This window comes from Ranitomeya imitator, chromosome 6 (assembly GCF_032444005.1).
Source record: "Ranitomeya imitator isolate aRanImi1 chromosome 6, aRanImi1.pri, whole genome shotgun sequence".
In the NCBI taxonomy this organism is placed as follows: domain Eukaryota; kingdom Metazoa; phylum Chordata; class Amphibia; order Anura; family Dendrobatidae; genus Ranitomeya; species Ranitomeya imitator.
In genome coordinates this window covers 180,700,191-180,724,539 of record NC_091287.1, presented here as the reverse complement: position 1 = coordinate 180,724,539, position 24,349 = coordinate 180,700,191, and the positions used below count along the sequence as shown (strand labels likewise).

General features: G+C 42.4%; 1 protein-coding gene across 2 annotated transcripts in view; it reads right to left on the bottom strand.

Moving 5' to 3' along the window:
* Positions 1-559: 559 nt before the first annotated feature.
* The window catches only part of CLPTM1L (CLPTM1 like), a 96,696-nt gene continuing 72,906 nt past the window's right edge, over positions 560-24,349 (bottom strand). For both annotated transcript variants that reach the window (XM_069730360.1, XM_069730361.1), the window contains exons 10-18: positions 17,553-17,656; positions 11,312-11,377; positions 10,581-10,631; positions 10,197-10,279; positions 9,958-9,992; positions 3,940-3,995; positions 3,792-3,836; positions 3,108-3,223; positions 560-1,847 (exon numbers count right to left, since the gene is read on the bottom strand). In XM_069730360.1, the coding sequence (XP_069586461.1) occupies positions 1,763-1,847; positions 3,108-3,223; positions 3,792-3,836; positions 3,940-3,995; positions 9,958-9,992; positions 10,197-10,279; positions 10,581-10,631; positions 11,312-11,377; positions 17,553-17,656 (641 nt within the window). In that variant the 3' untranslated portion in view covers positions 560-1,762. The remainder of the gene's footprint in view (positions 1,848-3,107; positions 3,224-3,791; positions 3,837-3,939; positions 3,996-9,957; positions 9,993-10,196; positions 10,280-10,580; positions 10,632-11,311; positions 11,378-17,552; positions 17,657-24,349) is intronic.

Sequence of the window (24,349 nt, the reverse complement as noted above, 5' to 3'; positions counted from 1 at the left end):
TAACATTTGCTTTAACAGTGGTGGTGCAGTGGGGGTTGCTCGGATGCCACGAGGTGGGCCTCTGTACATCCAAAGGGTTAATCACGTAGGATGGGACCGGGCTAAATATCTGGGAATAGGCCCTGTATGCTACAGGGGAGGAGCTAACTTTCTTTGTAATACTTAGTGTCAGCCTCCTGGTGGCAACAGCATACACCATGGTCTGTGTCACCCAATGAGGCGAAGGAGAAACCCACAATTGGTGCTAGCACAGATCATGGGTGTTACTGCATTGTGTTAGCTACAATGTATAACGTGCTCGATAACATGTTCCCGCTGTGCCGTACATTGCATGGCGGATGTTGTGAAGGGGTTGAGTGGCAAACCATCACATATAAGTCCCCTTACAAGTCCCTTTAATAACATCAGACAAGAAATTCCAGTGCCTGAAAAAGTGGAAATGACTTGCGTAAAGAAAGTGAAAGATGAAATCTGATTTATACAGATACTATGCAATGATTGTACGGAGGATTTGATCATTCATGAAAACAGAAAATTAGGAGACTGACACATGGGAAGCTTCAGTGTTAAGCGTTTTTTCCCTTTATGTACAAGAGTGAAAATGAACAAGGCTATAGATTTTATACAAAACACACATTCAAGCATATTGTTATATTTTTGTTCAATAGTAACAATTTGTCAGAACATTAAAAACTAAGAACAGATTGTAACTGACACAAAAAAGGGAATTGCCTATATTCTCACAGAATATTTAGTGGTGACAAAGAAATACCGTAAATTGATTGACTACAGTGTGGAATCTGCTTGTATTGGAATTTTGGTCAGAAACAGACTGGCATTTGTATTGGGATAGCAGCATTGTGGCTGATAAAGTAAGACATCAGTGCATTACTGCAGTCATTTGCCAGCAGTACAACCATGCAGAGAACGATCCAACCTTCTACGTCGTCTTCAAACACATGGAAATTAGCACTGCGGCTGCACCTAATGAAGTCTGCCATGTAACTTTACAGGCCTAGATTTACATCACTTTATAGTCCAGTCAGCTTAGATTTTTTTTTTAACAAAACAGAAAAACAAAAAACACAAAAACATAAAAAAAAATCCCCCTTTCAAGTAAAAGAATGGTAAATCACAACTACTCAAATTTGACATTAATCAAGACATATCCCAAAACATGCTGCGCCAGTCAAAACATGCTTATGAAGAAAAGACATTCTGGACCGCTGCACGCTGTTCCAGGAATATTGCAAAGATCCATAATAAATGCATATCACTTCAAGCTTGGGCCCCTGGTGTTCATTTCTTGATGTAACTATTGGTTCTTTTCAGGTTTAGCTCCGGCAATGTTTCATACATGAGTAAAAACATCAGAAGGTTGACGGCGTCGTTTGCTACCTTATGTTACTCTTATGGAACATTACTTTATCTAATATATACAGTCAGGCAGGGCCCAAGTGTACTAAAGTCCCAAATATTGAGGAATGCACATAGTCTCTGCATAGAAAGCAGTCCTGGTAATGGAACGTCTACTGTGGTAACTCCATTTTGTCTGGTATAAAATAAAGACAAAGTGAAAAGAAAGCTGTGGGAAACTTTTTTTTTTTAAAGAAACACATTTTTGGATTTTGGCAACATGGACATTACAATGCCCAGATAAGTTTGCCACAGCATTCAAAATACTCATTGATAATTTCACCATTTTCTTCAATGCACACCATATCTTTCAAGTAAGAGATACGGTAGTCCATATCAATGAAATCTAGTTTATGTGTGGCTTGCGTTTTGGTTTTTCTTCATACGATTCACCATATTCATTTACTCTAGTCTTATCCACAGGATAAAGCCTGGACAAGAGAGAAAAAAGAAAACAATTACCGCGGTTCACATCGTCAGGACAATGCTTTTTAGCTTATGAATCTGATTAAAGACTCCAGCTCTAACCAAAACATGCTTATAAGGGTTAAACAGCTCAGATCAGAGCTACTTCTGGGCTGTTGCAGCAGACTGTTAGCTGACATTATACAGTGATGGCATTGCCGCCACATGTGTCACTGAAGCAAACTATATATGTATTTAGGACCATGTACTGGCAAAATGAATGGACCGATGCCTCCATCTGCAGAAAGGTGATACATGCTGCAGTTGTACAGATTGACAGCAAGATGTTTTCAGACTTAGAGGCCTTTCACACTGCGTTCTTCGGGACGTTCATTGGTCCAGTCGGGGTTTATGTCCAAAACCTCCCGCAAAACGGGATTCGGGTGTCGGTGCCGACGGTGCCTTTAACTATAATGGGCCCTAAGAGTCAACGTGTGCCATGTGGTGCATCATTTTCGGACGTATACTGAAGGTGGGCACTCAGACGTAGTAGACTGCATGTGAGTGTCTGCCTCCATTAGGCGTATCCTATTTTGTGGGGTTTCGGACGTAAGCCCCGATGGGACAAACAAATGTAGGTCAAAGCGTAGTGTGAAAGCACCAATGGGCAAATATCCAACAGTGGAAAAACACAGTGGATTTGCTGCCAGAAAATCCATTACACTTCACAGAGCCAGCATAGTGCACAGAAAAATATCCGCAACATTCATTGACATGATCTGAGGGTTTGAGTTCCCAACATACCCAATTGTGCTGCAAATTTCATCCGTTACGGAGTAAATGGTGAAATGTGGGGTTCTCCGGCACCTTGTTCACAATGACACCCACAGCGGTAAGTGGTGCTACAGATATCTTTGTGGCATAAATGTATATGGACTGTGGACACGACTGACCACCATCCTCAAAAGTTACTCTACTAAACCTTCAATTGAGGAGGAATTGGGAAACTCGGGACCCCGATTATCCAGTTACAGTATTATCCCATATGGATTATATACATATCAGCTCTAGCAGGGATGTGTTAAAGCTTTTGGTCACTTTCTGGCCAACATTTCTAAAATATGTTAAAATAGCGATTATACCCCCCCCCCCCGAAAAAAAAAAAAAAAAAAAACTATTACCACCCATTCCTTACCTCTGTAGTATATTTCAAGCCCCCCTGCTGCCCATAGATTAGTTAAAGGGATTTAAATAAACTTAAGCAAGTACAATTTCCATGAACTTACCATCTTTGGTACAAATAAATAAGAAAGACCACATCATCTCTAAAACATGCTAGTCTGTGTGATGTTGGCATGGTTATGATAAAGGCAAAGATGTCATCAATAAATGTGTTGAATGCCTGTTAAAGTAAAAAACAAAAACAATATTTATAGCCACTATAGGGTTAAAACTGTAAAAGCAACCCGAAATGGAAACTTTGATGGGTGTTCACCTGTTGCAACCATTTTTTTGCATGTACCAAATGCATTAATATGACAAATTAAGCAACATTGCAAATATCCACGTTTAAAAAGTATGGTTTTGTGTCTACAGCTCCTGTGCAAAACTATATATCTCCATTGTTACAGACTACAAACTAACCTGTGCGTAGTCACAGCTCACAGTTATATTCCCTTGATTGAACTTTTTTGGGGGAGGTGGGTGTAGATAAGTAGTAGTCTGTAAATCCCAGCAGGAGCAATGAGTGCAGGGTAAGAGAACTAGGAACTTTCACTACTAGGACACCATAGCAGATGGAGTATTATACAATGACTTTCCTACTCTGAACCCCAGCCTAGCTGATTGATCATGAGGCAATGGCCATACAAACCTTTCATTCTCCAAACCACCTTCTGATGTGGATCAATACTATTCACAATAGGATTGCATTCATACAAAAGGTTATATTTCACAATTATGCTACTCACTTTATATGTAAACGCTTTCCATGGTAAATGTGCTACAGATTTCATCTGCAAATGAGAAAAAATAAGAACACAAACATTTGCAAAGATGTACCATTCACCATTAGAAAACAAGATCAGCCATACATATACACAGAAATATTATCATTACCTTATAATTGACAAATAACTGAGGCAACATGAAAAGGAATCCAAAGGCATAAACACCTGGAAAAAAACAAACATACCGTATTTAAATGGTTTGAAAAATACTGTATATGCCAAATGACTTCTCCAAGCTGCATACATGTCAGATCTACAGAGGTTACAGGCAGCAGACAAGACACAGCCTAAATCGTAGGGGGTAAAAACAAAAAAAGAGTAGAAAAAGCGTATTGGAGGCAAAATCACGTGCGTTTTAGAATCTAAAAATTCTGCAAAAATTAGGCAGATGAATACGGTATGTCTTCAGAAATGTATTGTAAATGAAAACACTTTAGGTATGATTTATTTCTATGACTATAAGATACATGGATAGCCCTATATTTACATAGCACAAAATATTTGGAGCATCTTACTAGTTACCGTAGATCAGCCTTCACCTCACGGCTGCTGTACATGGCGGCATCAATAATATGAATATATCTTAAAGAGTATCTATCACCTTTTTGTGGTTGCACTTTTTAAGAAAATAGTTAGAAGCAAAAATGTTCTGAAGTATTCCTAATGCCAGGCTATAGCAAAAATTAGGTCTAAACTCCTGGATTATGGCATACCAGTATGAAAAACGAGATCCCACAACCCTTCATGGCCATCTCATTTTATTTTTTCAAAATCTTGCTCTTTAACTAGACCAGGGATGCTGCATCCTTTACTAAGCAATTACAGGAACAGCTCTAATGATACTATCCCTAGCAGACATTGTACACACAAGTACGTCCTATTTATAAAGGTGTCACCACAATACAAACTACAGGTACGAAACGATGACTGTACAGGCAGGGACTGGTCTGACACCCAACCTACTGAAGTACCCGCAGGACTGGGGCCAGCACCATGCCTGGCCTTTTAGCTTTATAGATGCTGTCATCAACTGCGTCAAAAGCATTTAGAAGGTTGTGAATTGATAGGGCTCCCTCTCACCATATCGCCCACCTTCACATGACGCAATTGCGGAATTGTAAGTCAAAAAATGGCTTCCAGGTTTGCCACATGGTGGCCTCTTACACCATGCTTATGGCAGAGTCTAATTGGCATCTTGTGAGTGTTAAACAGGACCAACACGCTGTGATACATAAATATTGCAGGGCATTACACCAGTGATCAGACAAGCGAAAGCTAAAGTCCCATAGAAGGACTAAGTAAAAAAAAATGAAAGAAAAAAGTTAAAAGAATTTTTAAAAAAAATTTTTTAAAATATTTTACAATTTTTGTTAACTTTTTTTGTAATTTTTTTTTCTTTACTTAATCCTTCTATGGGACTTTTGCCTTCACTTGTCTGATCACCGATGTAATACCCTGCAATATTTATGTACTACAGCGCGTTGGCCCTGTTAGTTTAACACTCACAAGATGCCTGTTAACCCCAGTTATATCTATAATATAATGCTGGATGCATCCTTCTGTCCACACATGTATAGACTGCGCCTGCAGTGTGTGGCCGACACATGGAGCGGGAACAGGGAGGAGGATGAGGATGGAGGAGCATGGTGCCAGAGATCATTCTTTTTGTTAAGGACAAATTTGCACACAGTATCTTCAACAAAATAGGACCAGATAGTGCCTTATGTACACACACTGACTCCGGTGACACTTTATTTAAATAACGCAAAGCGCTGCAGGAGAATGGGCGAAAGGTGAGTAGGAGTGGGGTTTTTTTGTGTGTGTGTGTGTATACAACCATCTAAGGATGCAGGGATAGATCAACAGCAGCGCAGGTAGGATGGGTGTGTGTGTATATATATTATATATAGTCAAAATAGGAACAGCATCCAGTATTACCACAACTGCCGTGCAGCGCTTTTCCAAACCAATGTTCAAATGGCGTCCAGTAATAAAAGAGGAAAACAGCACAAAAAATGGGCTTTAATGCCTGAACGGCGTGGCAACGTTTCGGATATGGTATCCTTTCTCAAGCTTGAGAATAATATATATATATATATATATATATATATATATATATATATATATACATACACTAGATGGTGGCCCGATTCTAACGCATTGGGTATTCTAGAATATGCATGTCCACGTAGTATATTGCACAGCCCACGTAGTATATTGCCCAGCCACGTAGTATATTGCCCAGCCACGTAGTATATTGCCCAGTCACGTAGTATATTGCACAGCCACGTAGTATATTGCCCAGTCACGTAGTATATTGCCCAGCCACGTAGTATATTGCCCAGACACGTATGTAACAGGTTAAAAAAAGACTTAAAATAAAAAATAAACATATACTCACCTTCCGAGGGGCCCCTTGTAGTCCTGTCGCCTGTGTGCGGTGCATGCAGCAGCTTCCGGTCCCAGAATTGGTACGAGCGCAGGACCTGTGATGACGTCGCGGTCACATAACCGCGACGTCATAGAAGGTCCTTCTCGCATAGCATCCTCGGCACCGGAGCCTGCCGCTTACACTGCTGAGGACACCGCGCACGTCGTAGGGTGAGAATAACTTTTTTTTTTAAATTATTATTATTTGTAACATTACATCTTTTCACTATTGATGCTGCATATGCATCATCAATAGTAAAAACTTGGTCACACAGGGTTAATAGCAGCGGTAACGGAGTAAGTTACCCGCGGCATAACGGGGTCCGTTACCGCTGGCATTAACCCTGTGTGAGCGGTGACTGGAGATGAGTATGGAGCGGGCACTGACTGCGGGGAGTATGGAGCAGGAGCAGGCGCCGGGCACTGACTGCAGGGGAGTAGAGAGGGACTAATCGGACTGTGGCTGTCACTGATTGGTCGCGGCAGCCATGACAGGCAGCTGGCGAGACCAATCAGCGACTTGGATTTCCATGATAGACAGAGGCCGCGACCAATGAATATCTGTGACAGACAGAAAGACAGACGGAAGTGACCCTTAGACAATTATATAGTAGATATATATATATGGAAGGGGGCATATACCAGGATGGGAGGGGGACATATACCAGAATGGGGGGGGGGGCATGTACCAGGATGGGTGGGGGCACTGCTATGTTGACATTATAGTACATTATTTTAATAAAATAGCACAGGAGTCAGCACGTGTGCATACTGTACTATCAGACAGCATTTAATTGAAGACACATATGTGAATCCACAGACACAGTGGTTTAAAAAAAATGGTGCTGGAAATGTACCAATAAAAATGCTTGCCACCCAGGTGTAGAATAGGTTTAATAGCTAAAATATATATATCTATACCAACACAAAACAAAAAATGGGAGGGACAAAAAAAAAAATTACAGAACGAATGTTTTGTGAATAAAAATACATTCTTTTTGTAAAAAAGAACTTTAAAATAATCATACATATCTGGTTTCGTGGAATCTAACATAAATGCGGTTTAGTTTTTGCACCACCAAAAGAAACTATTTCTATGTAAATAAACGTTACATCATTGAAAAGGTCATCTCGTCCTGCAAAAACCAAGCCCTCACATGACCCTGTTGGCAGAAAAATAGAGAAGCTGACACCTCTCAGAATATGGCGATGCTGAATCAAATGATTTTTGCAAAATATAGTTTGTGTGTGTGCAAAAGACTCATAACAAAACAATATAAATCTGATATTGCGGTAATTGTACTACCCTGAAGAACAAAGTTATCTTATCACTGCGTAGAAAAATAACGTTCCATCTTTTCAGTTAGCCATTAAAAGGTATCAACCACTGAGGACTCTCAATTCTAAATATTTTTCTACCTACTGGCTAACACGGTACCAAGATATATTTCTTTCCTGTAGAAAAATAACAATCTTGAACTGCTGTTTTTTGTTCATGCTGCCTTCTAAAAATGGGAATAGAAAGAGATCAAAAAATGTTATGTAACCCAAAATGGTACCAATAAAAACTGTAAGTGATCTGTAAAAAAACAAGTCTCAATACAGCACATAGCTCTGTCTGTGGTAAGTAGGTAGAGATTATAGCTCTCAAAACATGGAAATGCAAAAACTACAAATGTGCCAGTTGGATAACCAAGTGGACTCTCCCGTTTTTACGCTGTTCATCCTGCGGTATAAGTAGTAAGCTTTATTGTTTGGATCAGTACAATTACAGAGATACTGGATTTTTTGAGTTTTTTTATGTTTTGCTACTTTCACACACTAAAAACCTGTTCATAAAAATATAAATAAATAACTCTTTCTTTCTTCTGCATTATTAAAAGGAGCACTATTTTTTCTGGAAAACACCTGTATAGTCAAAATAATCATTACACCCATGGATGAATTCCCAGACCAGTGTACATGAACCCAGACAGCAGCTTCGGACTATAAATGGGGCATTGCCATACTCTTAAGATATTGCACAACAAATTATGAAGTCCATTTTGTCCTGTTAAACTTGTGAAAATAAAAACAAATTGGGGCTAAATGATGCTCATCACACCCCTAGATGAATTACTTGTGGGTTATAGTTTCCAATATTGGGTTACTTGTAAGGAATATCTGTTTTGGGCTCTTTGGAGCTGTTCTTTTTTTTAGCAAAGTTTGGATTTTTTTTTTCACCACTTACATAAAAAATAATCTAGACATGTTTGGTGTCTATGAACTTGTAATGACCTGGAAAATCATAATGTGAGGTCAGTTTTAGCATCCAGTAAACCTAGCAAAAAAGCTAAACAAAAAAACACGCATGGGATTGCACTTTTTTTGCAATTTCACTGCACTTGGAATTTTTTCCCCATTTTCTAGTACACGACATGGTAAAACCAATGACGTCATTCAAAAGTACAACTCGTTTCACAAAAAATAAGCCCTCATATGGCCATATTGACGGAAAATAAAAAAGTTATGGCTCTGGAAAGGAGCGAAAAAAGAACACGGACAAACTGAAAATCCCAAGGTCATGAAGGCGTTAACATCCTAACAAACAAAAAAGTACAGACAGTAACAAGTAGACATATTGTGAATGGTTTGTATTAAAAACTTAAGCATTGATTATCCTAAAGATAGGACATCAATGTCTGATCGGTCAGGGTCTGACACCCGGCACCCCACCGATCAGCTGTTATCGGTAACTGCAGCCACCGGCCAGAAGTAATCAATTGTGAAGCTGCTTCGTCTTCTGGCTGTGGCCGTCGTAGAGTACTACACATCTGCCTCCTATTGATTTGAATAGGAGGTGAATGTGTCTTACTAAGCCGCGGCCACTACCAGAAGACGAAGCAGCGTCATCAGTGAGTACTTCTGGCCAGGGCTGCAGATACCAATAACAGCTGATCGGTGGGGTGCCGGGTGTCAGACCCCGACTGATCTGACACTGATGACCTGTCCAAGGATAGGCCATCGATCCTAAAGCAGTAGACAACCTCTAACGATTTTATGTGACCTGACCTGTTTTAAAGTTAAAACATTTTCCATTTTATAAAATTTCCAATGTTTTTATAAACACAAATCATGTCGACTTAAATATACCAGGAACGTAATGTACAAGGTGTCACAAAAAAGCAATCTCGGAATAACTTGGATATGTGGAAGATTTCAGGAGTTCTCACCACATAAAGGGACACGACAGATCTGCAAAATTTGGCCAGGTAAAGAAGGTGAAAACTGCATCTGTCAAGAGGGGGTTAACAATCGGTATCTGGTTTGTAAATCATGCGCTAGTTTAGAGTGAGACCATGAAGGGTTGTGGGATCTTGCTCCACATTATGGGATCCCACAACCCAGAAGTTTGGACCCGTTGTTTTGCTGGAAAGTCCGATCCTTAGGCCTAGCATTAGGGACAATTTGGGACATTTTTGGCCTTCTGCAGCTGTCCCACTGATTTCTTAAATAAAAAGGCAGTCACAGACGGCCGATAGATACACTTTCAATTCAGCACATTTTATGCCTTGGACATACACCTTTGGTTTTGACATTCATGAAAAGTGTGGCAATAATAGAAGAAATTCTTAAAATCTGCAGCTATTTTATGCACATTGTTGCACATTAGTTGAATGTGATTTTAGAAAAGGAGACACACAAAGAGGTCACATACCGTTCACAATGCTGTTGATGAGCCAGGAATACCAGCTGGAAATACAAATATTAAGGGGCATTATTATAGAATTAGAGTACAATTTAGAGAAAGGCCCGTCAATTTATCTTGTGAACTCAAGGACTGGCTGTGTTCTACATGTAAAACTGCAGAAATGTGGGCTTCTTTTTGTGTAATAAACTGAAGAAAAAGAAAACAAAAGACAAAATAGAAGTGTCACAAGAAGCCAAGGATCTTACCTTTTGTACTTGATGTTTAGAAGTGAATAAACTGCTCCCCCCACACATAGAGGGTATAACAAATATGACAGGTATTTCATGGCCTTAAAAAGAAAAGGAAGAATGTTTGATGAAGGATTGCTGAAAATGTATATAACATCTTTGTTTCTACAACCTGTAAGGAGCTGGATAACCAAGGCGCGCACGGCTTACAACCCAACACAGAAGAGCCACCAGGTAGGAAGCTTTATAGAAGTAAAAACATACGCCAATTCAATGTATAACTGCATTGTGAAGCCATCCATCAGGAGCTCCTGTCTACACCCACAGCCCAAGCCCCAGTGTCTTCAGGACCTGCCCTTGGTGGGCACCAGGAGACTAGTACCAGGGCAAGAAGATACATACCTGGGTATCATACTCTTCAGTCTTCTTTTCAGATTCACTGCATGTTCCAAACTGTGAAAAAACAAAACCTGAAATAAATGCTAATAACACCCTTTAAGAAGGTTCCAGAAAGTACAGCTCCATACCAAGAGGGTAACAATGGGCAAGATGTAGTTCCAACCACTAATAGAAATGAATGAGGCTAAATCACATGATAAAGATGAAATGTTGCACAATGTAGAGGAATATGGAAAATGTAGGAAACACAAAACTAACTGGTTTCCTGCTCAGATAACATGAGCCGAGGGCTGCAGGATGTGAGTGACTTTGTTACGGCTAGGTTTCTTGTAATGTCTGCCCGGGAGAACACCCCACAATACGGCATGTGATGGAGCACAGCACTTTTACTTTTCTAATTGGATTCAAAAGGAACTGAAGGAAAAGAACTGCACGCCTCCATATAAAACCAGGGGCACAGACACACATTATAGGCTCGGGGAACCCCTAGGGGACCCATATAAAGCACGGCACAGAGCCTAAGGACATATGACCGACATGGTCAAGGATGTCATGCTTCCACCAGAATACAAGTAGAGTTGGATAAATATGACGCAGTCACATCATATATAATCCACGCTGCGGAAGAAAAAAAAAGACAGATGTGTGGAGCCACTGGATGCAAGAGACAGAAGGATTCTAGGCCTGTGCAGCTGCCATATGATTCTATGTACTAGCCATAAACTAACACTTACCTTAATCCCTGGCATCAGACCTTTCCATTGGAATGTGATTTTCAAGGCTTTCTTGACCTTCCACACCTGATAATAGGAACAAAATATAATTTACTGCTCTTATTTCAATCAACAATGGTGGAGCTGCTGTTCTAGACACTTATAAGGATTCTATCACCTGAATTTTGCTACCCAATCTGAAAATAGCATGATATAGGAGCAAAGATCCTGATTCTAGCGATGTGTCACTTACTGGGATGCTTGTTGTAGTTTTGATAAAGTCCCTGTTTTATCTGCTGCAGATCTAGCAGTTCTCTGAATGCTGAGCCCTGTATGACTCTGCCCACACACCACTGATTGGCAGGTTTCTGTGTACACTGTGCATAGGCAGGAAGTTGCCAGTCAATGGTGGACAGCGATCATACAGCGCTTATGAATATAGAGCACTACATGGTAGCAGGTTTTATTAGTCCTTCAGTTAAAATCAAATGCTCATAAAACTGAAATTTTATCAAAACTACAGCAAGCAGCCCAGTAAGTCACACGCCTGGAAACAGTGTTTCAGTCCCTACATCATGCTGTTCTGAGATTAGGTGGCAAAAACCTGGTGACCGAGTCCTTTGAAAAATAACATTTAATCATGTGAACAGCAGCCGACAACAATAGGCAAGGCATAACTGTTGGCTCTGTATGACATGTCATTACACTGCTGACATGAAGCCAAGTAAGTTACAGTACTATAACCTCACTGACTGCATGCATACACCAGTGCCGTGGTGTCTGTGCATGCGCAGCCATGATGGATGCCATCACTGCATCTGCTACAATTAACATGCTTCTATTACTTTACAGCTGGCAGAGATTAATGTGCCTTACAAGTTTTTCAGGATATATATTTTTTTTATTCGTCACCGTAGGTGATCTTTGTTAACCCTTTTCACTCTACAGCCCATTTTCGTGTTTCTGTTTTTTGCTCCCCTTCTTCTCAGAGCCGTAACCTTTTTATTTTTTCATCAATATTGCCATGTGCTTTTTTTTTACTGGACGAGTTGTACTTTTGAACGACATCATTGGTTTTATCATATCGAATACTTGAAAACGGCAAAAACTTCCATGTGCGGTGAAATTGCAAAAAAAGTGCAATTACACAACTTGTTTTTTGGATTTTTTTTACCATGTTTCTTCAAGTAATTACAGGTTTGTAGAACTACACGTGTAGGTTGGTTTTTATTTAAATGATGAAAAAAAATCCAAATTTTGTTGAAAAAAAAAAAACTGCTTCATTTTCCAAGACCCGTAGAGTCTCCATTTTTTGAGATCTCGGGTTGGGTGAGGGCTTATTTTTTGTGTGCGAAGCTGACGTTTTAATGATACCATTTTGGTATGGATACGATTAGTGATGAGCGAATATACTTGGTACTCGAGATTTTCCGAGCACGCTCGGGTGACCTCCGAGTATTTTTTAGTGCTCGGAGTTTTAGTTTTTAGCACCGCAGCTGAATGATTTACATCTGTTAGCCAGCATAAGTACATGTGGGGGTTGCCTGGTTATGTACTTAAGCTGGCTAACAGATGTAAATCATTCAGCTGCAACGCTAGAAACTAAAACTCCGAGCACTAAAAAAGACTCGGAGGACACCCGAGCGTGCTCGGGAAATCTCGAGTAACGAGTATATTCGCTCATCACTAGATACGATCTTTTGATCGCCCGTGTATTGTTGCAGGGACCCAAAAAACGTAATTCTGGCATTTAAACTTTTTTTTCGCAATGCCGTTTACTGATCGGATTAATTCTTCTTATAGCTTGATAGACCGGGTGATTCTGAACGTGACGATACCAAATATGTGTATATATTTTTTGGTTAATTTTGAATGGGGCAAATGGGGGGTGATTTGAACTTTCATATTTTTTAAAACTTTTTTTTTTTTAAACTTTTTGCATGCCTCAATAGTCTCCATGGGAGACTAGAAGCTGCAATAACCCGATCACCTCTGCTACACACAGGTGACGATCAGATCGCCTGTATTTAGTAGAAATACTCACTTCCTATGACTGCCGACCATTGGGTGGCAATCAGAGCAATCTGGTAATGACAACCATAGAGGTCTGCTGGAGACCTCTGATTGTCATGCTGACCAATCGGTGACACGTGATCATGTGACGGTGTTGCCGATGGGCAGGATTAGTGACACGATTCCAGCTCGATCACATTAAGAGATTGACAGCGGCATTTAACGGTTTAACAGCCATGGGTGGATCGCAATTCTACCTGCGGCTGTTAGGGGCACATGTTAGCTGTTCAAAACAGCTGACATGTGCCAGGAAAAATGTGGGCTCAGTGCCAGAGCCCACATCAAAGGGACACGACATGTGCTGTGCTAGTATGTCATATGTCGTTAAGGGGTTAAAAGGACTCAGTTACCCCATGCCAACTACTTTGGCAAAACCACGAAGCAATAGCACAGCTATCAATATAGAGGTAGCTGCACGTGTGAGGCTCTCCTTTCGGTTTTATGAGTGTTCTAACAATAGCAACACAAGAGTATTCAGCTATTTTCTAAACTCCGAGAGAAGTGGACAGTGCTAGTTGTACAGCAGCATGGAGACAGGGGTTGGGGACCCACTTTTTGAGACAGATTACAGTCTCAAGACTGAAATCCATTAGTCATTTATGGCACGTCTGGGAAATATGCAATAAATACTGAGGTATGAGGGAATGAGCCTTTAACCCCCAAGCCTGTTTGCATCTTCATGCAATTCTGATCAGTTTTCACTTTATGAGGTTACTAGATGGTGGCCTGATTCTAACGCATCGGGTATTCTACAATATGCATGTCCATGTAGTATATAGCACAGCCACGTAGTATATTGCCCAGTCACATAGTATATTGCCCAGCCACGTAGTATATTGCCCAGCCACGTAGTATATTCCCCAGCCACGTAGTATATTGCCCAGCCACGTAGTATATTGCCCAGCCACGTAGTATATTGCCCAGCCACGTAGTTTGGTCACTAAAGGCCCCTTCACATTAAGCGACGCTGCAGCGATACCGACAACGATCCGAATCGCTGCAGCGTCGCTGTTTGGTCGCTGGAGAGCTGTCACACAGACCGCTCTCCAGCGACCAACGATGCCGGTAACCAGGGTAAACATCGGGTAACTAAGCGCAGGGCCGCGCTTAGTAACCCGATGTTTACCCTGGTTACCATGCTAAAAGTAAAAAAAAACAAACACTAGATACTTACCTACAGCCGTCTGTCCTCCAGCGCTGCGCTCTGCTTTCCGGCTCACAGCCAGTACAGGAGGAGAGCAGAGAAGCAGAGCGCAGCGCTGGAGGACAGACGGCTGTAGGTAAGTATGTAGTGTTTGTTTTTTTTTACTTTTAGCATGGTAACCAGGGTAAACATCGGGTTACTAAGCGCGGCCCTGCGCTTAGTTACCCGATGTTTACCCTGGTTACCAGTGAAGACATCGCTGGATCGGTGTCACACACGCCGATCCAGCGATGTCTCCAGGGAGTCCAGCGACGAAATAAAGTTCTGGACTTTATTCAGCGACCAACGATCTCCCAGCAGGGGCCTGATCGTTGGTCGCTGTCACACATAACGATTTAATTAACGATATCGTTGCTACGTCACAAATAGCAACGATATCGTTAACAATATCGTTATGTGTGAAGGTACCTTTATACTTAGCGCGCACGCGCTCGTCCCCTGCATGTCCATGTGTGCACGCTCTTATCTTCCTCTCACTTGTATAGTGATTGCTTGCTGCACAAAGGATCACATAGCAGCGGACAGCCGCAACACACTGGAGGGGGAGAGGAGAGCACACACACTCATCTTTATCTCCGGTCAGCATTGGTAGCCTGCTGCTTTGTTATCTTGTGTGAAGCTACTACACATATGGAGATGAAGAGAGCGTTCACATGCACACTGCAGGCGACGAGTTCATGCACACACAATGTCAGTGTGTACGTTCTCATCTCCCTATCCTATCAGCAATGGCCGACCAACTGCTTTGTGATTTTGTGTGCAGTGAGTCTCTGCTACACACACAAGAGGGAGAAGAAAACTCGGCCTTGCAGTGTTAGTATGTGAAGAGAGGGGAATTTAGATCAGGCAGTGCTCCAAAAATAAATCCAATCTCTATAAGGGGAAGCGAAGAGGATGGTATTTAGTTGGGGTACAATGGTGCATTGAGCACTTGGCCACGCCAATGGAGCAACAAAGTCCCCTCATTTACAAGAGTAAACTAGTACCAACATTGGCCCCTTCACACTTAGCGACGCTGCAGCGATACCGACAACGATCCGGATCGCTGCAGCGTCGCTGTTTGGTCGCTGGAGAGCTGTCACACAGACCGCTCTCCAGCGACCAACGATGCCGGTAACCAGGGTAAACATCGGGTAACTAAGCGCAGGGCCGCGCTTAGTAACCCGATGTTTACCCTGGTTACCATGCTAAAAGTAAAAAAAAAAAAACACTACATACTTACCTACCGCTGTCTGTCCTCCAGCGCTGCGCTCTGCTTCTCTGCTCTCCTCCTGTACTGTCTGGGAGCCGGAAAGCAGAGCGGTGACGTCACCGCTCTGCTTTCCGGCTCACAGCCAGTACAGGAGGAGAGTAGAGCGCAGCGCTGGAGGACAGACGGCTGTAGGTAAGTATGTAGTGTTTGTTTTTTTTTACTTTTAGCATGGTAACCAGGGTAAACATCGGGTTACTAAGCGCGGCCCTGCGCTTAGTTACCCGATGTTTACCCTGGTTACCAGTGAAGACATCGCTGGATCGGTGTCACACACGCCGATCCAGCGATGTCTCCAGGGAGTCCAGCGACGAAATAAAGTTCTGGACTTTATTCAGCGACCAACGATCTCCCAGCAGGGGCCTGATCGTTGGTCGCTGTCACACATAACGATTTCATTAACGATATCGTTGCTACGTCACAAATAGCAACGATATCGTTAACAATATCGTTATGTGTGAAGGTACCTTTAGTCCGCTACATGGAGGTCTAAATAGCTCAATTTAGGTCTGAGGGTAACACGCTCACTGTAACTCCTTACCAACATATGACGTACTGGTAAGTCATATGTTGGCTCCCTTCATATTGAAGCATCTTTCCCAGCACATGACGGCTGATTTAATGTGACTAACAGCCACGGTTGCAGCGGAGCTCCATTCATGCCTGTTAACCTTTTAAATCCTGCTGTCAATATCTTAAACGCAAACTGGCAATGAGATGTGTCAATCCACCAGCCCACCCCTAACTTTTTTGTGGGGCGCCGATGGGTTGTCATGACAGCCGTGGGTCTGATGAAGACCCCATTGCCTGTCATTACGATTCTCCTGCTGGTGTTCATAGGAGATTGTGATTGTGCAGAAGCCCTGTTATGTATAGCACAAGCAAAGATGGGAGCTTAAAAAAAAAGTTTTTAAAAATACGAAAAAAAACCCACACACATAAAAAGTTCAATATCATGCACAGTTCCTGTCGTCATCAAGAAGTTTCCCCACCTGCCCAGCTACAGTGTGCACAAGGTATGTGACACACCCCGCTGTCACACAGGTCTAACAGTGCACGCAGAATGCAAATTACTGACAAGCACGGAGGTGTGTGTAGTCAGTTTTTCCCCTGCGCTCACACCGGTCGGACATCTGGGTGAGATCGTTCTGCTTCACATGCGCACAGTCAGACTCTTCCCGCGCTCACACAGTTCTGACCGCGCGCTTGTGAAACAGAACGCTTTCACCCAGATGTCAGACCTGTGTGAGCGCGGGGTGTGGGGGAAATCACGACACACACTTCACTGTTTCTCAGCACTCTGGATCCTGCGCACACTGTCAGACGTGTGAGCGCACACTGGGGGTCAGGAGGTGGGGAACTTTTTATGGTGAAAGCAACTGCGAATCCTCGGCCAGCTGACCGGCCACTGGGAGAACAAACAAAGCTTGCATACGGAATAACGCCAGGGAGCATACTTCAGGAGATGAAAGGTTGTTATATTTTGAATGGAGCATAATTTTTAATAACTGTAAATTACAAAACCATTTATTTCCATGTTTTCTGCTTAGTTAAATGTACCCTTTATTGGTGGCACAAACCTTTAAGAGAACACACAGGAATGGAGGAATTGGAGCAGGCACCGCCTCTCCAAATTTCCCACATTACATGGCGACGACATATTGTTATACAACTTACTTCATTAAATATATAATGATCATTTTAGAAGATAAAATATATTACATATTAAAACGAACCTCAATTACAGCTCCAACACCCGCTGGAATTAATACCAGTAAACTGGTTTGTTCATCGAGAAGAAATAGGAAGATTACCACAGTACTAAAGCAACGCCACAATACTGCAAAACAAAAAGAAAACATTAACTTAAAATAGGAGATACAAGACGTGCAGTCACATGGATTCTGTGAATATTACATAACTATAGAATACATGCCATGCTCCCTCTGCTGACACGAGTCGTGCCGCTGAGCACACATACGCTGTGGAGCAGCACACCAGTCAAGTAGCGAGGCGGGTGATTGCAGCGGCTTGTGCACACCGGGCACTGACAGCTTCCAGGGAATTAATCAATCTCTCTCTCCAAAATTCTGTCCCTTTGACGGATCCGTAAAAAAAAATTTAAAAAAATGGATCCAGTGCATCAGTTTTTTACAATCTGCACAGGATCCGTCTTTTCAACACTTTGACAGATTGTAACTGATTCTAAAAAACTGATGTGTGAAAGAGGCCTAAGAGCAATTCACACTAACTCAGTTAAAAGACAAACACCTCAACCTTGTTAACCCCTTGGTGACAGCCAATTTTGAAATGAACAACCAAGCCTCATTTCTCAAATCTGCTATATATCACTTTATGTGGTAAGAACTCTGGAACCTGTCTGTCCTGATTATTTAAAGGGAATCTGTCACCTACTTTTTCCTATATAAGCTTCGGCCACCGCCATCAAGGGCTTCTCTATAGCATTCTGTAATGCTGTAGATAAGCCCCCAATGTAACCAAAAAGATAAGAAAAACAAGTTAGATTATTCTCGCTTGGTCTGATGGGCGTCGCGGTCTGGATCCAGCGCCTCCCATCTTCATGCAATGACGTCCTCTTCTTTGCTTCCTGTCTCTGTTCCTGCGCAGGCGTACTTTATCTCCCCTGTTAAGGGCAAAGTAAAGTACTGCAGTGCGCAGGTGCTGGGAGAGGTCCGAGAGGCCCAGCGCCTGCGCACTGCAGTACTTTGCCCTGCCCTCAAGAGGGCAGATAAAGTACGCCTGCGCAGGAGCCGAGACAGAAAGCAGGGAAGAGGACGTCATCGCAGAATGCTATAGATAAGCCCCTATTGGCGGTGGCCGAAGCTCATATACGGAAAAGTAGGTGACAGATTCCTTTCAAGTCCAGGTCATGTGTTCTCCTGTGCCTGAGTATTTTGTGCTGTTGGCTGATGAACTCCCTGCTTCTGCTGCTCATTACTGGGTGGTCAGCTGCCATCCATCTTCCGTGTGCTCCTGGATTCTGACCGGAGTTGTCTTGGGTGCTGCCTCTCACCTCTGGAACTGCTGTGACGGGCAGCACATAAGTGGAAGGATCTCCTTTGTTTGCTAAACTTTTCCCAGTGTTGTGCCTCTTTACACAACCACACCAGGTGAGCAAGATTCAAGTTGTGCTTTCCTCTCCAAGAAAGATCTACAACGCTTAGATAGCGCTCTCCCTCTTTTTCCCCTCATCCTCTCTTTCTCAGGACTTCATTCTCACAATATACTACCTTCGTATTACTGAACTTCCACAAACAAGTGATGTGCGCACCTGTGATCAAGTTTTGCTGGATTCCCACGTTTATGTACTGTGTGCATTCACACTAACAACCTACTGGACTTCCTCGTTTAAGGCTATGTGCACACGTTCAGGAATTCATGCAGAAAATTCCTGTGAAAAACCGGACATTTTCTGCATGAAATCCGCAAGAAAACCGCATGCGTTTTTTGCCGCGGTTTTGCCGCGTTTTTGACGCGTTTTTTTCCGGACACTTCCCAATGCATTTTGGAGTGGGAAATCCGCAAAAAAACGCAAAAAGATAGAGCATGTCCGGATTTTGTGCCTGATGCGTTTTTTATGCGGAAAAAAACGCATCATGTGCACAAAACATGCGGAATTCATTCTAAATGATGGGATGCTTATTGTATGCGTTTTTTTGCGGTTTTATAGCGTTTTTATCGGGAAAAACCGCGAAAAAACCGGAACGTGTGAACACAGCCTTAGTGTCTTGTTTGCTCCCGCGTCATATCCTTGCTGGACTGTTCAGTGTGCTGTGTTTACTATATTGTGCTGAACATCTCGTTACAACTGCAGAAATATCTATGTAGTTCTGTTTGCTTTCCTGTTCAACCTTATTATGCTGAAGACATCGTTACAATTGCAGGAATATCTGTGTTAGTTCTGTTTGCATTTCTGTTTTGTTAAAATACATCATTTGCTGCAGCATGGCTCTCAGACTGGTTTTATCCCACGCTATCACATTCCCTAGTACCTACATAATTGTTACAGGATTCTCAGGCCATTTAGGAATCTGCTGGGATAATGTCGAAAGAGACAAAGGTGGATCAGTTATTTTCTATGATCAACTCCTTACAAGGGGACGTAGAAGCTCTGCAAAACAAGATGGCTAACTGGGAGGCCCATTTCGGGCAGGCGCTGCAGGATTTAGGTAACCAAAGAACAGCACGGGCGCCTCCACCTCAGGGGCAAATACTGCCAGCTAGACCTCCCAAGTTACCGCCGTTTAGATTTAATGGTGAACGCTACAAATTTCGTGGGTTTATAAATCAATGCATTTTGTATTTTGATGTACATGATGCCCACTTTCACACAGATCGATCCAAGGTTTTGTGTATAATTATGTTACTTTTTTCCCGACCTCTCGCGTGGGCGAATCCACTAATTGAGACTCGCGATCCTCGCTTGAATAACCTGGATGATTTTCTTGCTGCAATGTCTATGATGTTTGATGATCCAAATCATCGCACTACAGCTGAAACTGCATTGTTATCTTTACGTCAAGGTAAGAGTTCCATTGTTGAATACACATCTGAATTCAGATTCAGACGGTTGGTGGTGGATACGGTTTGGGACTGTTATGCTCACTTACCCTTTTTTAAGAGGGGACCTTCTAGTACAATTAAGGACGAATTAGCCCATGCAGATTCTCCTCAAGAGTTAGAGGCATTGATACAACATTGTGTGTGCACTGACATACCGAATACACTCGAGGATAAGCCGAGATTTTCAGCCCATATTTGGGGGGTTGAAAGTCCCCCTCTCGCCTTATACTCGAGTCATACCCAGGGGTCGGCAGGGGAGGGGGAACGGGGGCTGTCTAATAATACTCACCTACTCCTGGTGCGGTCCCAGCTTCCCCGGCGCCGCAGCTTCTTCCTGTACTGAGCGGTCACATGGTACCGCTCATTACAGTAATGAATATGCGGCTCCACCTCCCATAGGGGTGGAGCCGCATATTCATTACTGTAATGAGCGGTAACGGTGACCGCTCAATACAGGAAGAAGCTGCGGCGCCGGAGAAGCAGGGACTGCACCGCACCAGGAGCAGGTGAGTATAAAGGGGAGGGGAGCGCAGGGCTGCGCGATATTCAAAAGCGCCTCGTTCCGGCACCGCTCCGTCTTCAGCGTCTTCTGCAGTGAGAGGTCAGAGGGCGCGATGACGTGGATAGTGCGCGCCCTCTCCCTGAACGTCAGTGCAGAAGACGCTGAAGATGGAGCGGCGCCGGAACGAGGAGCAGGTGAATATTGAAAGTGCCGGGGGATTGAGCGACGGAGAAGTGAGAATGTGATTTTTTTTTTATCGCAGCAACAGCAAATGGAGCAAGTGTCTGTATGTAGCATCTTATGGGGCCATAATCAATGTTTGTGCAGTTATATATAGCACAAATATCTTTATGGAGCATCTTATGGGGCCAAAAATAACGTTTGTGCAGCACTATATGGCGCAAATATCTTTATGGAGCATCTTATGGGGACATAATTAATGTTTGTGGAGCATTATATGGGGCAAGTGTCTGTATGGAGCATCTTATGGGGCCATAATCAAGGTTTGTGCAGCACTATACGGGGCAAATATCTTTATGGAGCATCTTATGGAGCCATAATCAACATTTGTGCAGCATTATATTGGGTAAATGTGTCTATGGAGCATCTTATGGGGCCATTATTAACCTTTATGCAGGATTATATGGGGCATATTTTAATATGGAGCATCTTATGGGGCCATCATGAACTGTATGGAGCATTATATGGGGCTCCTGATTCAATATGGATATGCAAAAACACTTAACCTACTGATGTCTCAATTAATTTTACTTTTATTGGTACCTATGTTTACTTTTGACATTTACCAGTAGCTGCTGCATTTTCCACCCTAGGCTTTTACTCGAGTCATTAAGTTTTCCCAGTTTTTTGTGACAAAATTAGGGGGGGGGGACGGGGGCCGGCTTATACTCGAGTATATACGGTAGCTTATTTTTTCTTGCCATAATACAAATTCTAACAGTCTATTCAGTAGGACTATCAGCTGTTCATCTACCAGACTTCTGCACAACACAACTGATGGTCCCAACCACATTTATAAGCCAAGAAATCCCACTTATTAAACCTGACAGGGCACACCTGTGAAGTGAAAACCATTCCCGGTGACTACCTCTTGAAGCTCATCAAGAGAATGCCAAGAGTGTGCAAAGCAGTCATCAAAGCAAAAGATGGCTACTTTGAAGAACCTAGAATATAAGACATATTTTCAGCTGCTTCACACTTTTTTGTTAAGTATATAATTCCACATGTGTTAATTCATAGTTTTGATGCCTTCAGTGTGAATTTACAATTTTCATAGTCATGAAAAACAGAAAAATCTTTAAATGAGAAGGTGTGTCCAAACTTTCGGTCTGTACTGTATATACAATATATGCAGACTTGTGTGTGTGTAATAAATACCCTTTACTGATACACATTTTTGTCTCAGTTAGTATATAGTATAAGAAAAAGTTAATGTTGAGGCATATTTAGTGGATATTAATTATTAATAGTCAAGTTCGGCGTTAATAGTTAAAGGGAACCTGGAATATATCTAGACAATTAGAGTATTTTCAACCCATATGCGCCTCACAAATTTAAAAAATGAGCTATTGAAATAAAGAATTACATTTTTACCACTAAAATGTTATAAAACCTGCAAATTTTTCATTTGCACAAGGTTTACAGGTGAAAGTGGGTTTTTCATGAATAAAGTACATTAGATTTTGGAATAATAATAACTTCCACAATTGGATGTGATTTAAATAAAATGTCCTTGTGCTGAAATAATGTGCCCCTGCTGTGTACTGTGTAATGGCCGTGTCTGACTGTACAGGGACATGGTCTGATCATATCACAGCTCCTGAGCAGGGGAGGAAGCAGGAAAGTATACAGACAGGACAGGAGTCCAATTTTATGGTAGCTTACCAGTGGGCCTCCAGTGCCCATTTTTTCTGAAGCTCACCAAATTGAAATCAATGAGAACAAGGGCTTTGGGCAACGCTGACATCTTAGGGTATGTGCACACGATCAGGAACTGCTGCAACGTCAAACCCGCAGCGGTCTGCTGTGACAGCATAGTGGATGGGAATTCTAGAAATCTCATGACCACTATGTGTGCATAATCGCCTGCAGATCACCCACGGAGACTGACATGCGGCACAACTTTCAAGATCGCAGCATGTCAATTTCTCTTGCGGAGACGCTAGTCTCAGCAAGAGATATTACATCAATAGAAATGTATTGAATGTGGTAAAACCACACGGTTCTGTGAACACATGCAGATTTACCTGTGTTCAATAGAAGGCAGCGCTTTGGACACAGCGAATATGCGCTGGGTCCAAAGCAATGCTAGTTCTGGATCGTGGGCACCCGGCCTTAGGAGAGCCCAGGGCATGCAGTCTCACAGCATTGGGACACCCCCCTCCTTCCAGCCCGGGGTCCGCAGCATCGCCATCCTCCTGCCGCCCCCCTGAAGCAGCAACCCTGCCTCCTGTGACCCCGCTCCATTGCAGCCCCCCTGTAAGCTAACTTTGGATTATAAACTGCAGTAAATAAACATGAATAGTGCATGAAAATAATATAGGGTACTTAGTTAACATAATTGTGATTTAAAAAATGCACTATCGCGGTTCATTTATTTACTCATTATGTTAGTTTTTTCGGTTCAGTGGCCAGTGTGAATGTGCATGCACAGCAGTTTGTGTCACAGTTAATTTCTTTAGTATTTTTCTTTGGATTATAAAAGCACCGCCATTTTCCTCCCAATATGTTACAAAATATAATTTGTTTTTTGAATTGCCATATGCGGAGAGCTGCAACTTGTGTAACAGTGCTTGTTTTATATAGAAAAATTTGAAATTTTCATCGATACCAATTTTTTTTTTATACATACAACTTTTGATTGCTTTTTTACTTCCATCTTTTAGGTGTCAGGATAATAAAAAATGTAGAGGATAAATAACATAACAGTTTAATAGTTTGCGTTGTTCCAGACATGGTGATACTTCAAATGAGCGAATCAGGCAAAATTTGAATTCGCTTGTTCACATTTTTTCTGGGAAATTTGATTCATGGATAAGCTATTCTCCGCGAATGTCCTCTATCAGGCTCTGAGATTATCCCATATGTAAAAACTCCTTATACTGAACTCGCTTGCTCGCTTCTCTGGCCCATCCACAACTTACCAACACTCGTTTGATCCTCGGCCCATCTTCTGACACCTCGCCCCTCGCGCTGCACTAGACTTCCAGGTCTGATGACACAAAGAGGATAATGTGCAGGCACACGAGAGGTGAACGGTGCACGTTGTGAATTCATGATGCAGTTCACCTCCCACGCATCTGTTAAGAAGCATCCTGAGTGCCATGACACCCGGATGTCCGGCGCAGCGTAAGATGTCCAAAGATTCCAACACGAGCGGCAAGGAATCAAAAGAAGCACCGAGTACCGGATGACTAGCGGTGAGTG